General features: G+C 39.6%; 1 protein-coding gene across 1 annotated transcript in view; it reads left to right on the forward strand.

Moving 5' to 3' along the window:
• LOC147620414 (uncharacterized) overlaps positions 1–1,569 on the forward strand; it is a 2,174-nt gene extending 605 nt beyond the window's left edge. Inside the window, exons 2-6 of the mRNA XM_086825409.1 lie at positions 148–263; positions 361–504; positions 657–834; positions 963–1,020; positions 1,133–1,569. Of these exons, the coding sequence (XP_086681535.1) occupies positions 148–263; positions 361–504; positions 657–834; positions 963–1,020; positions 1,133–1,274 (638 nt within the window). The 3' untranslated portion in view covers positions 1,275–1,569. The remainder of the gene's footprint in view (positions 1–147; positions 264–360; positions 505–656; positions 835–962; positions 1,021–1,132) is intronic.
• Positions 1,570–16,389: the final 14,820 nt, after the last annotated feature.

The raw sequence follows: 16,389 nt of genomic DNA on the forward strand, positions 1-16,389 counted from the left end.
ATCTAGTATGGTTTTCCTCTCAATTGATTAATTTCTAAGGGGGCTTTTATGCATGGATTAGGCATGTGTCAGATTCCTCTTGCTCAGGAAAGATGGGCTTTCCTCTCAAGTGATTAATTTCTAAGGGGGCTCTTATGCATGGATCAGGCCTGCGTCAACACAAGCAGATTCCTCTTGCTCAGGAAAGATGGGCTATGGACGACAAGGTCAAGCTTGCAGCCTCCTCCAACGTTTCTAGATTTTCTTCAGAAAAAGGCCAAGCAGTAAGTGATCCTGGGCGCACATACTCTTACAGGCCATAAGAGTGTTTGATGATGCATGACATTGATTCGGTATGCCTGCATCTTGATTTGTGTTTAGGAGGATGCCTTACGTCAAATTAGGAGAGCCCTGCACCATCATCAAGAAATGGAAGCAACCTTAGGAAAACGCCCAGCGAGAGCACAGCTTACAATCTTTTACGCAGGCGCGGTGTACGTATACGATGATGTTCCGGCGGACAAGGTAATTAAGAGATTAGTTACTTTAAGTAACTAGGATGCATTAGCGCTAATTCCAGGATTTTAACAGGATAGCTCTTGATTGCTTTGAAATAGCTTCTTTGATCAGAGTAGCTAATTCTGATTAGCAATAACTCCTGTTTTGTGGCATTGCAGGCTCATGCTATAATGCTTCTCGCAGCGGGAAGTGGTGATCGTTCTAGAGCACTGATGGCAACAAAGCCCAACAGTGTGATGGCTTTAAGTGCGAATGCAGCTAGACCCTGCACACCTCCATCTTCATTCTCATCAGACTTAACGCCACAACAACCGATCATCAACCGATCCCAAGCTGGTACGCGTCGTGAATTTAGGATGGAATTTTCAATTTTCGAATGGAAGTTTGTAGATTTTCTTGTGTGTGTGTGTGTGTGTGTTTGCCGGTGCAACTTGCACTAATACACTATTGCTTCTTTAATACAGAGCTTCCATTTGCTAGGAAGGCATCACTTACACGATTTTTGGCGAAGAGAAAAGAGATGTACGTGTAATTTAGTTCTGTTTATCAAATTTTAATCTTCGATTGAAATTCTAGTTAAATGTATTAGTTAACAAATTGATTAATGGTGTGGGTATTCGATGATCTGATGCAGGGTTGAAACGAAGGCATCTGTTGTGAGTCTGAGAGCATCATCAGTGAACGAGGCGTCGGGGCGTCGCAGCAGCCCCCCCAAGAAGAGGCTCTGTACAAAGCCAAACTCTCCAATACCACCACAACACGTGGGCAATTCATGATCCTCCACGCATCCTCAACTCACCACCTCAACTCGCCCCCCACAAGCCATTCCGAATCATTGTCCCCATTCTTTGCTTTGCAAAATTATTGCAGTAAACTTAAGGTTACAGAAATTTTGATAATAATTAGTGTCCTAACCTATAGTAGTGGCGTTACTAAAAATTAATACCCATGTGTATGCCCTTGCTAACGATGGGCAATTGCATAACTCTCTTTGAACAAAGATTTGACACATTTGTAATTGAATTCAAGCAAACTTTTTTTTTTTGTAATTTCGATTCCGCTCTTTTCCAACGAGTCTTGCTCAAATGTTGAAGAGTTCGTCAAAGTCTGACAAGTTGGTGTGAAATTTGATGGGGATGATATCATAGGATCTAATTGCCAACCCAATTTTCACCTACTTCTTTATTTTTATTATTATTGTTATTCTAAATAACAAAGCACGGGCGCATCATGCATGGGCGGCATGGGTCTCGTAAAATCCACACGTGCCAAGATATCAACGTTCATTGAATTTATTGCCTTTTTTTTCATATTGTATGCATTTATGGGGGATCTACTTAGGTATGATAATGTACGATTTGCTTTATTAAGAAAATCTAGGATGTCGATTTTCCTGTGGAAAGTAATCTTATTTTAGTAGGAGGGAAAAATATGCCACCTTTGTGGCGGTGGAGGCCACTAATGCTGGGAGTGTATAGAGAAGAGAGCTTCTTTGCCGGCAAAAGCCCACGTGATGTGCGAGCTCGGCTTTTAATGACCAACTCTTTTAACATCCACGCAAGTTTTGTCCATGTATGATCAAGTTTTCCACACGGAAGCGCGTGGTGTCCTGCCTTCGTGTGAAACGCGTCACCCTCCACATGCCCATGGTCCATGCAATGTGAGAGACCATTTTGTCCATTCAAAGTTCTCCACACGGAAGCGCGTTGTGCCCGCGACCCTAGTGTAAAACGCGTCATTTCTCCAACCTATGGCCATGGTCCGTTCAAACACGATGTGCCTTCCAAGTTCCGAGTCAAGGCCGGCACCTCTCAAAGTTTTTGCACCACAACCTAATCTCTCCAACATGGGGTGTCGACAAGACGGGGGTTTCCAATAAGCACTGTCTTTGATTGATGGACTTTTGTCTTAGCACTCTCTTTGATTGGCATTGTCTGTGAACAATAGTGTGTTGTGTATTCTACCTTACTGTAGAATGTCACTTTATTTGAACAATTTTATACCCATGGTCCATACAATTTTGAGACCATTTCGATTCAATTTTTCAATGCGGAGGCTTGTTGTGCCCGACCTTACTGTAAAAGGCATCATTTCTTTTTGAACACTTTAGCCCACTTATGGCCGTATTTCAAACATGACTTTTCTTCCAAGTTGTGAATCTAGGCCCGCTTCAAACTGTCAACCTACTTTTCCACCATTACAAAATCTCAATAGTATATCTTACTTATTACCTACATGGGTAAGAACTAAGAATACTTTTGCTCCATTACAAAATCTCAAGAGTATTTCGTACTTCTTACCTACATAGGTTTCAAATTTCAACTTTCCGTAATCCATACTACTTTCTACTTGCTACTTGTGTACTACTTGACAACAAACACATGGGTTTCCAATGAGTACTATCTTTAATAAGCATTGTCTTTGATTTTCAAGGTTGATGAATAATCACATCAAGTTTTGGTTTTTTAACCTCTTTCTTGTTGTTAGGCGCAAGTTTTTTTTTGGTTTTTTCAAAAATCTTTCTTTTTGCTACGCTCAAGTCTCTAGGTTCACATCTATAGACGTATCTCTAGGCTCACATGTTTGGGTTCACACCTATAGACTCACATCTCTAGGTTCATAGCTATAGACTTACATCTCTAGGCTCAAATGTGACTCTCATGTATGTGGTCTTGTGGCCTCTAGATACATGTCTCTAGACTCATGTCTATAGGCTCATATCATTTTTGTATGAAATTTTCTCACACGAGTCAGATGACCTAGTCTTACGTTACTCTTGGATGGCATTTGTGGGCTCATGTCTCTAGGATCACCACTTTAGGCTCAATCTTGTAGAGTCACGAATGTAGGCTCATGCTTGTAGACTCAATAGATTTAGGCTCATGGACCTAGGCTCACGGATGTAGGTTCACACCTTTTTTTGTATAAACTAGATTGGTAGATTTAACTTTTTTGAAATAGGTTGTGGACTTTTATGAAATATGCCGATGGTGGCAGGGTTGGTGTGTAATTATTAGGTAATAATTATACTTAATACTCCAATAATTATTATACTTAAGCTATTCAATACCTAATACTTATATTTATTATGTAATAATTATACTTAATGTCTTAATAATTACTCTACCTGGACACTGACTTTTACAAAATAGACTTATGGGAGGGTTGGCGGACTCAACAATTCTGTTGTGAGAGCAAGTGGGCTCAAAATGGACTTCGTGTCTAGGTTGGCTAAGCACATACACACACACTTGTAAGTTTCATTGAGGGGGAGTGTTGAGATTAGCAATGCCAAATTGTTAGGGGTGAAAGGTTAGTTGGAGGGGTGTTGAAATGTGCAATGTAAAATGAATGGGTTATTTGGTTGAGGATGTGAACACACCCTAGAGGTGCTAAATATTATCTTGAGTGTACGGATGGATAAGAATGCCACATAAGATGTGTGCCACATAAAAGAATGTGAAAAAGGAGTTGCCACATGGCATGATGACATGTAAAGTTGGTTGGGTCAAGGCTATCTATATTAGAAGCCTCATTGTATGGTTCATACAAGCATATGCGATAGAATTGAGTGTTGAGTGTGCTACTCTCTCTCTCTCTCTCTCTCTCTCTCTCTCTCTCTCATGGATTTCTTGGTATGGTTTAACCCACCTTAGTTATGCTTAATCTTTGTTACTAATCACCATGATCAATCCCATAGTAGGATTGCTAAAATAGGATTATGTGGATAATATTTAATTGGCCATGATCAATGGTCAAGTGTGTCAACATTTAGTATTACATTAGTATGGTGTGAACTTATCATTATGTGCGTGTTAGAGTGTGTGAAGGAGAATGGAATAAAATAATGACTTCTTATCTATGGTTGTGTGAGAGCTAATTAGGATTTATGTAACTGTTATTTGTACATCCCCATTCAATTTACATGGTATTAGAGCAAAGGTTTCTCTCACATTAAGTAAAAACACTAAACGTCAAGTGGTTAGAGATTGAAGCTATGTAGGTCACCACACTGAAGCTATAAAGAGGAGGGGAAACCACAAGACAATCATAGAGCTTGTCCAAGAGGTAAGTTAAAAACCTTTCCCTTATGGATTAGAGGTATTTGGAAGCCAAATAAGGCAAAGTTGAAGATCTCCATTCAAGCTTGTTAGTGGAATTACAACCAAAATATTGTGTTGATTTGCATACTTGTGAAGGAAAAAAACTATAGATTGCCTAAATAGTGATAACTTTCACCCTGCTACTCAAAAGCCGTGTCAGATGTGACAAACAAAAATCTTATTTTGTGTAGATGTGTTTAGATTGGTCAAACATTGGATTTGGAGTTTTGTATATCAATTTATGAACATAACAAGATAAGGGTGTAGTTTTGTATATCAATTTATGAACATAACAAGATAAGGGTGTAGATTTGGGATGCTTGCTACAATATTTAGTTGAAATGTTGAAGCTTGATGATACCGACTGAACTTGAAAAAATGGAATGTATGCATTGTGATTAGTGAAAGTATTTGCTACTACTACATGGTATTGAAAATCTCTTGAGAAGCTGATTTAAATATGGGTTATTGCAAGAGGGGTTTGATTTGGAGCTTATAGAAATTTGGTAGGATAATTTTTAGGCTTCTATTTGTGCTGCCTAATGCAACTATATGTGTATGTATAGAGAGCAAATGAGCCTATGTGAGTGCAATGTGGACATGTACATGGTTTGAGAATGATTTCCAAAATGTTTTAACATTGAGAAAGTGAATGTACAAGTGATGTTGACACTACACTGGGGCAGGATTTGTGCATGTATATGTATCAGCACAACAATTGGCATTATACCACATTGGTTACATTGACTAGCTAAGTGTGCTTATTGAATCATTGTGCTTCTCTAAGATGATTGATGGTCCAAATAAAGTTGGTGAAAAGCTTGAAAGAAATAAATTTCATATTTGGAAGTACCATATGACTGTGAGACGCTTCTCCGGGGGCGCCGGCGACGGAAGTAGCATCGGCCTCCCACATGGGGCGGGGATCCACACTCGGGGCCTCGCCCACCACACGGATGTCTGGACAAGAGACTAGCTCGACGGTTCCTCCGAAACCGAGCCCGAAAAAACTCCCCTCGCCCGGAAGGCATGGGCGATTGTGCCATAGGAAAATCTTCTAGCGGGGGAATTATTCTAACGAGTCAAAGTCTTAACTAGTTAAACTAATCTGACCGAACCTGAAGTCACATGGTCAGATCAAGAAGAGACTCGCACTTGGTCCATGGAATCACCGCTTTTTTCCTCCTTTAACGAGGCACAGCCCCGCTAATCCCCTCCCACAAAACAAGGTCTTCTTAGGACTTAATCTAACTAACGTAACTAATCGCATCTTAATTGTTTCGCAGGAATCCTCCGATCCAATCTAACCCCAACTGGTTAGCCAACCACTCGACCACTGTATTGGTGGGATTTCTTTATAAAGATTTGGTTGTGTTTTGCCCGGGTACCGAGGAGGAAAAGAGTTCCCAGCCCCCCTAGCCGCCGACGATTCATGCAAAAATTAAGGTAGGCATACCACGTACACACCCAATATGAAATTGCCATTTATAACAGATTCGGCTGGCTTTAAAACAGTCCTTCAATAGAAATCATAATATTACTGATCATCATCCTCCAAAATTTTGAGTCCATTGTATTACAAAATGTGTCCTCTGGACTCTTCGTTGAAGACCAGTTGGCCAACCAACGAGATCCAGTATCAAAATTTTATTTACAAAAATCTTTCCTTTTAGTCCATCCGAATCTTTCTGGACGCACGCATGGGTGTCCTAGCAACCGCGAGCCCGTGCATCGCCTCGTTAGAACCCTCTAGGATCCTCCTTAGGTGTCCTAGCACTTCACTCAAGGATAGCTTCGTCGGTCCTCGCCCATCGTACCCGGAAGCGCACCATTTTAACTGTATCGAGGTTGGTCAAGACCTCGGCAGGCTTTGCCGCGAGCGACGTCCCCTCGTCGACTCCTCGCCAGAGCTGTTGCAATGGACTTCCTCTTAGTAAAACACATGCCAAATGCTTCCTCCAGCATTCTGGCGTAAAACATTCCTTTAAATGAAAAACAGAGGTTCAATGCAAGTAAAATTCCTAGTTTGAGATTGGTTCCACGAAACCTCTTTTTTCATAATTCCCAGTTTCATAATGAGGATCCTTGATCTCTCATCAGGGTAATCTACCCATCATTTGACTGATTGTCCAACTAGATTCTTGTGGTGAGTTCGGTCAAAGGAAAACTAGTTTAGTTCCACGGTAGTCTATTCTTTGTATTTAGGAACTGGAATTGGTCATGAAGTTTTTTGTTTGATTGAGATCAAGAGATGGACAAGTGGGTTTACTGTCCGTCCCTCTCGTAGTCTAACTAAATTCATTCGGTTTAGTTCTAACAAGGAATACTTCAGATAAACATCTAGTTTTAGGTAAATACCAATTTAGTGATTTAATCTAAAGATATTCTTTCTACCATTTAATTTCTCAACCTTAATTTCCTAGGTAGACTTATGGTGGAAATTCATCTTTTGACACTAAAAATTAATTCAAATCCTTCTTTTCTTTAATATCATAAAATTCTTCTTTTAACTAAATACCAATATCTATTTTTTTGAATAAACTTGAAATAGCTCTTTTTCTCATTTAATGAGTGCAATCCAAATATCATGGAAATTTCTCTTTTATCATAAATTAAATCTATCAAAAATTCCTCTTTAAATTAAATAAAAATATTCAATATTCCAAATATACCAAGAATTCTTCTTTTTACATTTAAATGATTGAATTCTAAATATGATGGGAATTCCTCTTTCATCATTTAAATTTATTCATGCATAAAAATAAATTTAACTAAAGTTTCTCTTAAAAATTAAATAAAAATATCCATTAATTTCATTATACTAGAAATTCCACTTTTCTCATTTAAATGATTGAATTCCAAATATGGTGGGAATTCCTCTTTTATCATTTAAATTTATTTATGCATAAAAATAAATTTAACTAAAATTTTTCTTTAATTTTAAATAAAATATCCATTATTTTGATATTCTAATTTTTCTCTTTCTCCATTGGAATACATGGATCTCCATTATCATGGGAATTCCTCTTTTATCATGAAAATGAATTTGCTAGAAATTTCTCTTTTTCTCTAATTAAATATTTATGCATAAACATTAAAAATTAATTTTCCATGAATATGATGAGAATTATTCATTTAACATAGGATTACTAATCTTAGAATATGGTAAGAAGTCCTCTTTTCACATTATGAATAAAAATGATTTATGTGTTAATTTTTAAAAATTTTACCATAGCTCTGCTGCTATTACTAATAATTTTTAATAATTTTGAAAAGCATAAGGTTTAGTAATACAATATGATAGAATAACTACCATTTGGACTAATATCCAATTTATGGACTTAATCCCTAAGTTTATCATAATTTAAGTAACATAAAAGCATTAAAAATCCATTTCTTTGGCCTCTAATTTGACTAGCATATAGTTTACTTTTAGAATTAAGAATCGCTCCATGAGAAGCATCATTTGAATATAGAATTGGTCAAAGGAATGACCAATTCTATAGAATTGGTCATAGGAATGACCATTCTTTGGGGGGAGAGAGAGATATGCTTTAAAAAAACATTCTAATTAAGCATAAATGTAAATTTTTTATGATTAATCATTAGAATTCATTAGAGAGCTTCATTTGCATTAAAAAACTATTCAATTGAATACTTCTCAAGCTTGAGAGAGGTTGAGAAGTGAAAAATATTTACAAGATTAAGAAAAAAAACCATAAAGTCACACTTTACCGCTTGTTTTGCTTGATTCTCTAGTCTTAGGAGAGGTCCCCAACCAATCAATTGGTTAGTATGTTGAGGAAAGCTCCAAAGAAGGTTGAAGAGAGAGAGAAGCTCCAATCTCTCCAAATTGTAGAGGACAATAGAAAATATGCTTATTCTAATGTAATACTGGCATAGTCTAGTTCACAGATGAGAATACAAAATAATGAGGGTCTATTTATAGGTGATGGAGGCCACTAACTGAGTCCAACTAAGTTCTAGAATTTTCCAGCTTCAGTTTGGCTGAATTTGGACAAGATTTGGACCAGTTTGGCTCCCTTTTTGATTTGGTTTGATCTAAGAGAGAGGAGAGATAAAAATATCTTAATATTTTTGAGTTTAAAACTCCTTCACATGTGTGAAATAGGTGTCTCCTTGAAGGCTCCCCCTTTCCTTACCAAGGTGTCAAAATGGTATGATTACTCCAAAATATCTCATTTTTTTAGTAATATTTCATAATTTTCATCTTATGTGGACATTTACTCATTTTTTGGTATTTTCTTTTATTCATTGGATTTATCTTATCCCAACACTTGGATTAATATTATTGGTCCATAGGAACCTTAATTGGACCATAATCCAAAATTTTCAGAAAATCTTGACCCTTAGGCTAAGTCTTTTAAATCATTTTTAATTGATTCCTAATGCACCTTGGAAAATTTATTTTGATTTTCTATTTTAGGAAAATATATTTTTGATATTTGTAGAATTTATATATCCAAAAATTTCTCAATATTGAATTACCACTCTCTAGAAGTTTTCATCTCACAAGACAAAAACAAGGACAAAAACAAGGAAAAATAATATTTTCTTATATTCAGAAACATGGAATGATTACAGGGGATTGAAGTAAAGGCTTATTTATTATTCAGGCTGAAGAGGAATCTTACAGCCTCTCTCACTTGAAAAATGTGAGATGTCCTCATGTCGCAAAGTGGGGGTAATCTTTTGCCAACTTTTCTTCTTTCTCCCAGGTGGCATCTTCTAAAGGGAAGAACTTCCACTTTACTAACAATTCTCTGAGGACTCTGCTCCTCCTGAGAATCTTCTCCTCCCGAATGTCAAGGATTTCCTCAAGTTGGAGTATCATCTGGCCTTGAGTCGGAGAGATCAATTATTCATCATTAAGCACGTGACTCGGGATGGGTACATATTTCTTAAGCAAAATGACATGGAATACATCATGTACCTTGAGATGGGGAGGCAGAAGAAGTTTGTAGGCTAGATCGCCCACTTTCTTTATGATGACAGCATATGGCCCACAATATCTGGGAGAGAGCTTCTTGTACTTCCCTAAGGATAAGGAACTTCTTTTTGGTCGTACTCGAATGAAGACCATATCTGATTCTTAAAACTCTCTCTTTGATCTCTTTTTATCTGCATATTGCTTTTGCCTATCTTGGGTTGCCTTTATATCTTTACGGACTGATTGCATTTGCTGGTCCATGTCATCAAGCATTTGTTTGGATATTTCGACTCTGATCAATGGGTCAGACCAAGTCAACGATGTAAGGCAATCTTGTCCATACAAAGCTTTGAAAGGACTCATCCCAATGCTTCAATGATAAGAAGTGTTATAAGCAAATTCGACCAGATGCAAATGGCTTAACCACTTCTTAGGTTCCCTGTCTCGCAGCATGACCGAAGGATATCTTCTATTACCTGGTTCACTCTTTTAGTCTGGCCATCTGTTTTGGGGTGATAGGCTGTGCTGAGATCCAAGAAAATTCCTACTACTTCGAGGAATGTAGTCCAAAATTTCGATGTGAATTTGGGATCTCAGTCACTTACTATTCTCCCGGGTAAGCCATGCAATCTGAAGATTTCTTTAAGGAAAACTCTGGCAACATCCACTGTAGTGTATGTTTCTTTCACTGGAATCAGATGGGCAACTTTGGTTAGCCTGTCAACAACTACCACAAAAATGGAGTTGTAACCTGATTGCACTGAAGGTAATCCAGTGACAAAGTGCATACTGATACACTCCCACTTCATCTGTGGAATGTCTAGAGTCTACAATTTTCCTGGCATCTTGACTCTCTCTGCCTTGACTCTCTGACACATTAAGCATTTTCGCACATGATCAAGTACATCCTTTTTCAGTCTTGGCCAGAAGAAGCTTTTCTTCACAGACACATAGGTTTTTATAAACCCTGGATGTCCAACGATCAGGCTATCATGGGCTTCTCTCAGAATTCTTCCCTTTATTCTCTCATCATTGGGAATATATAGCCGATTATTATAATACATGCATCCTTCATCCAATTTGTACCCAAGAACTCGACTCATTTCTTGTGAGGAGTCTTGCTTTCCTGCATCAGAAGGGTAGCAATAGGGGCAAAGAATTTGTCCTGCATGATTTTCTCCTTTGCTTCACTAATCAATGGATTTGACACCACTGTAATTGCAAAGCAAGGAGGCTTTTTTGCTGAGTGCATCTACAACCACATTTTCTTTCCCTGACCTATACTTAATTTCAAAATAAAATTCCTGCAGGGTCTACATCCATCTCCTTTGACGCATGTTGAGATCCCTTTGGGTGAAGATCCACTTCAGACTTTGATGATCTGTCCTCATCAAGGTGAACCTTTGTCCCAAAAGATAATGTCTCCACAACTTCAGAGCATACACTATTGAGAGTAACTCCTAGTCATGGATGGCATAATTTCTCTCATGTGTTTTGAGTTTTCTGGATTCATAGGCCACTGCATGAGCGTCCTGCATAAGAGCACTGCCTAAGGCAAACCCACCTACCTCAAAGGGTTTGGTAAAATCTAGCAATTTAAGGACAGGGTTGGTTACTAAGGCTGTCTTCAGCTTATCAAAGGCACTCTGACACATTGCAGTCCACTGAAAAAGTGTACTCTTCTTGAGAAGGTTAGTTAAAGGGGATGCTATCTGAGCATACCTAGGTATAACGATCCTATACCATCCGATTAGTCCTAGGAATCCTCTGACTTCCTTTACTGTCTTGGGTTCTGACCATTCTACGACTGCTTGGATCTTTGCGGGGTCAGGAGAAATCCCATCCTTTGATACTATGAATCCCAAGTATTCCACCTAGTCAACAGAGAAAGAACACTTGCTCGTTTTTGTAAAGAGTTGGTGTTTCCTTAGGATTTCCAGGACCTTGCGCACACATGATCTTCATGATCTGCATCATTCTTTGAGTATACCAAGATATTATCCAAGTATTCTCTGAGAATATCCTGCATAAGTCGATTAAATGTCGTCGGGACATTAGTCAATCCAAACGGCATGATTGTGAACTCATAATGCCCATAGCGAGTATTGAATGCTGTCTTTGGGATGTCCTGTGCCTTGATTCTGATGTGGTAGTACCCAGATTTGAGATCTATCTTTGTGAACATTTGGGTCCCACTTAACCGATCTAGAAGTTCATCAATCCTACGGATATGATACTTATTTCTAATTGTTAATTGATTAAATCCTTTGTAGTCAATATAGAGTCTTAACATTCCATCTTTCTTCTTTTGAAAGAGAACGGGCGCACCCCAAGGTGAGACACTAGGTCTGACGAATCCCTGCTCTAACAGTTGTCTTAACTGCTCCTTAAGTTCTATGGCTTTGGGGACTGGCATTTTGTATGCACGCTGAGCCAGGCTGAGCTTTGGGGGTTAACTCGATCTCATGATCTTCTTCGGAGACGGAGGCATCTCAGTCAGCTCTTCAGGAAACACATCTGCATACTCACTTAACCACTCTAGTTCTTTAGCCTTGCATTTTATGTCTATTGGATTCATCTTAATGACGTAAATAGCTTGTCTCTTTCTGAGCCCTTTTAATAATTTGGAAGCCTTGACTAACTGCAGCACAGGGGATCCGAAAATTCCAATTCCTTGAACTTTATTCCCGTGAAGGTCAAGGAAAGAGATGGTTCCTTTGTGACAATGAATATCAGCTTGATTCTTATATGGAGCCAATCCATTCCAAGGATTCCATCATAGACTCCTAAGGTAGAAGTTCATCAATCTAGAAGTTCATCAACATTTGGGTCCCACTTAACCGATCTAGAAGTTCATCAATCGTACGGATATGATACTTATTTTTAATTCTTAATTGATTAAATCCTTTGTAGTCAATATAGAGTCTTAACGTTCCATCTTTCTTCTTTTGAAGGAGAACGGGCGCACCCCAAGGTGAGACACTAGGTCTGACGAATCCCTGCTCTAACAGTTGTCTTAACTGCTCCTTAAGTTCTATGGCTTCGGGGACTCGCATTTTGTATGCATGCTGAGCCACTGGCTGAGCTTTGGGTGGGGGTTAACTCGATCTCATGATCTTCTTCGGAGACGGAGGCATCTCAGTCAGCTCTTCAGGAAACACATCTGCATACTCACTTAACCACTCTAGTTCTTTAGCCTTGCATTTTATGTCTATTGGATTCATCTTAATGACATAAACAGCTTGTCTCTTTCTGAGCCCTTTTAATAATTTGGAAGCCTTGACTAACTGCAGCACAGGGGATCCGGAAATTCCAATTCCCTGAACTTTATTCCCGTGAAGGTCAAGGAAAGAGATGGTTCCTTTGTGACAATGAATATCAGCTTGATTCTTATATGGAGCCAATCCATTCCAAGGATTCCATCATAGACTCCTAAGGTAGAAGTTCATCAATCTAGAAGTTCATCAACATTTGGGTCCCACTTAACCGATCTAGAAGTTCATCAATCCTACGGATATGATACTTATTTTTAATTGTTAATTGATTAAATCCTTTGTAGTCAATATAGAGTCTTAACGTTCCATCTTTCTTCTTTTGAAAGAGAACGGGCGCACCCCAAGGTGAGACACTAGGTCTGACGAATCCCTGCTCTAACAGTTGTCTTAACTGCTCCTTAAGTTCTATGGCTTCGGGGACTGGCATTTTGTATGCATGCTGAGCCACTGGCTGAGCTTTGGGGGTTAACTCGATCTCATGATCTTCTTTGGAGACGGAGGCATCTCAGTCAGCTCTTCAGGAAACACATCTGCATACTCACTTAACGACTCTAGTCCTTTAGCCTTGCATTTTATGTCTATTGGATTCATCTTAATGACATAAACAGCTTGTCTCTTTCTGAGCCCTTTTAACAATTTGGAAGCCTTGACTAACTGCAGCACAGGGGATCCGGAAATTCCAATTCCTTGAACTTTATTCCCGTGAAGGTCAAGGAAAGAGATGGTTCCTTTGTGACAATGAATATCAGCTTGATTCTTATATGGAGCCAATCCATTCCAAGGATTCCATCATAGACTCCTAAGGTAGGACTCTGAACTGGCACTCTGTTACGTTTCCATCTAGGCTAAATTGAATAAGGTCTGTCTCAAGGTGTGTGAAAAGAATCTTTCCACTCGCCAATTCCACTTGCATAGGTTTCCTGATTTTTGATTTAGGACTAATTTACGTAGACATCCTGGGGAAATAAAAGAATGAGTACTTCTTGAATCAATCAAAAGCTTGAATTGCTTACCTTGGTACTCTGCTAGAGTCTGGAGGACTGAGAATTGATGGTTATTCCCCTGATGCTCTATTGCTGCATAGATCTGTCCTTTTTCTTCCTCCACTTCCTCAACTATAGTGACTACTCTAGCTGCTGCAGTCTGAGGGCAGAACTCTCTCTCTCTTTGGTTGTTCCAATTCTGGGAGGGAGTTCAGAGACTGCTTTGCATGGAGGCTGCAGGCTGACCTAGCACTCTTCTGGGGTTGCCCTGATTTTGGTGCGGGGGACCTGATTGGGACTGATACGAAGGAGACTGTCTCTGAATTTTGGGACCCTGGCTTCCTTGGCCCACAGAAGGAGATGGGCAATCCTTGAGCTGGTGCCCAAACCCTTGACATACGAAGCATCTGTTCTCGCTTCGAAGCTATTCCCTTTGCATTCTAGAGAGAGCCAGAGTTCCTGAGGAAGTATTTCGAGGGAAAGGTCTTCCTTCATTCCCGAAGCTTCCCGTCTCCAGATTCTGAAGCTTCCCGTCTTCAGATTCTGGTTGGGATCTTGGTGTCTCTTTGGAGGTGGAAGGTTGGAAGAGCTTTTTGGTGTTTGGAATCTCTTGAAGGATGAGGGAGCTGGCTTTGGCAAGACTTTCACGAGATGAAGGCTTTGGTGAAGTCCTTCGCCATTCTGACAGCTTCTGCCATGGATACTGGCTTGGCATTCTTGACTAGTGTGTCTAATGGTTTGTTCATTCCCCAAATGAACCTGGCCAAGTTGCTCTTCGTCTCTCTAGAGGTGGTGAATACTTGAGTAGAAGAGCAAATGCCTGGTGATATTCTTCGATGGTTTTGCTCCCCTGGTTTAGCTCTAAAGATTCATTCATTTTGGTTTCTAAGAACTCGGGGGGACAAAATCTCTTCCTCAAATAGGTTTTAAGATCGTTCCAGGACTAGGTATTTCTGTCCAGATGGTTAGTGTCACAATGGTTTCTCCATGCCACCCTGGTTGTTTCCACAATTTTTAGCCTGGCAAGAGCCATTTTGCTCCGCTCATTGTAGCCTGTGTCATCAAATTACTCTTCCATAGCTTCCACCCATTTCTCCACAGCCTTGCCCAGGTTCTCCCCTTCTCCTTTGAAGGGTCCTGGCTGAGTTCTGTGAAGAGCCTTGTGAACATCAGGGTCAAGCTCTTCATCTTCAGAGAGAGGGTCTGGCTGACGGCCACGGTTTCCTCACCTCATGATTCTGCCAAAAATGATATATTATGAAATTTTTATTTTGATATCGTCCACGAGATCCTAAGACTTAAGAGGTTCGAAAAATAATTTCTTAAACAAGATAAATGATCTTATTGGAGATCTATGACATATGTCCGTCGGTAAAGAGATTTTACTTCATCAATTCGTCCAGAAACAATCATTTATACAACATGGAATTTTTTCACAAAACACTTCTTTATTTATAGAAAGGTTGCAATACGTACATAGAGCAGCTCGGCTCTAGAAGTCAAAATCTCCTTGGGAGATGCATAAGACGACGGTACTGGGCTATAGACATGCCCTGATACAAATGTTCCCTTACTGCTAAGGGAGCTACTATCTTCTCCTTAGGAATAAAGCGACTAAGGAGTTTGTAGATTTGGCAGGAAAGTCTGAAATTTCGAGGCGTTGAGTGATATAAAATAACACCATGTATCACTTTCAGCTTCATCAGAATCATGGGAGATTCTGTCTCAGCATCGCACGACGCTGGTCGCAAGAGGCATGGACATACTGCTTTGCAAACCACTTGTGCTGCTGCCTCTCCGTTGGGTCAGGGAAATATAGATCCTCAAAATGGCTGCGAGTTTGGCTTGGCTCATTTGAGTTGTAGCGGAAGAGATGAGATGCTCGAAGGCAAACGCAGTCATGTCTGACTGGGTGAGGTCGGGAACACCAGATAAGTGTGGAACTTCCATCTATAAAACCAAATTCTTTGATTAAAATTCTTCGTTAAATGAAGCTTAAGGAATGAAAATACAATATGTAAATGCTCTTTCTGATTTTTTATTACAATTTTCTGATAAGAATTCATTTCTCCTTATTAGCTTTCAACAAAGCTCTGATACCAGCTGTGAGACCCCCCCTCCGCGAGGTGCGCCGACGCTGGAAGTAGCATTAGCCTCCCTCGCGGAGTGGGGATCCACACTCAGGGCCCTCCCCCGCGGATGTCCAGATGAGAGGTTAGCCCGACGGTTTCTCCGAAACGAGCCCAGAAAAACTCCCCTCGCCCGAAAGGCACGGGTGATTCCACCATGGAAAAATCTTCTAACGGGGGAATTACTCTAACGAGTCAAAGTCTTAACTAGTTAAATTGATCCGATCGATCCTGAAGTCACATGGTCAGATCAAGAAGAGACTTGCACTTGGTCCATGGAATCACTTCTTTTTTCCTCCTTTAACGAGGCACAGTCGCTCATCCCCTCCCACCATAGAACAAGGTCTTCTCAGGACTTAATCTAACTAACGTAACTAATCGTATCTTAATTGTATCGTAGGAATCCTCTCATCTAGCCTACAGTCCACCAACCACCCAACCACTATATTA

The sequence above is a fragment of the Cibotium barometz genome, chromosome 31 (assembly GCF_041138505.1).
Source record: "Cibotium barometz isolate CiBa-2024 chromosome 31, ASM4113850v1, whole genome shotgun sequence".
In the NCBI taxonomy this organism is placed as follows: Eukaryota; Viridiplantae; Streptophyta; class Polypodiopsida; order Cyatheales; family Cibotiaceae; genus Cibotium; species Cibotium barometz.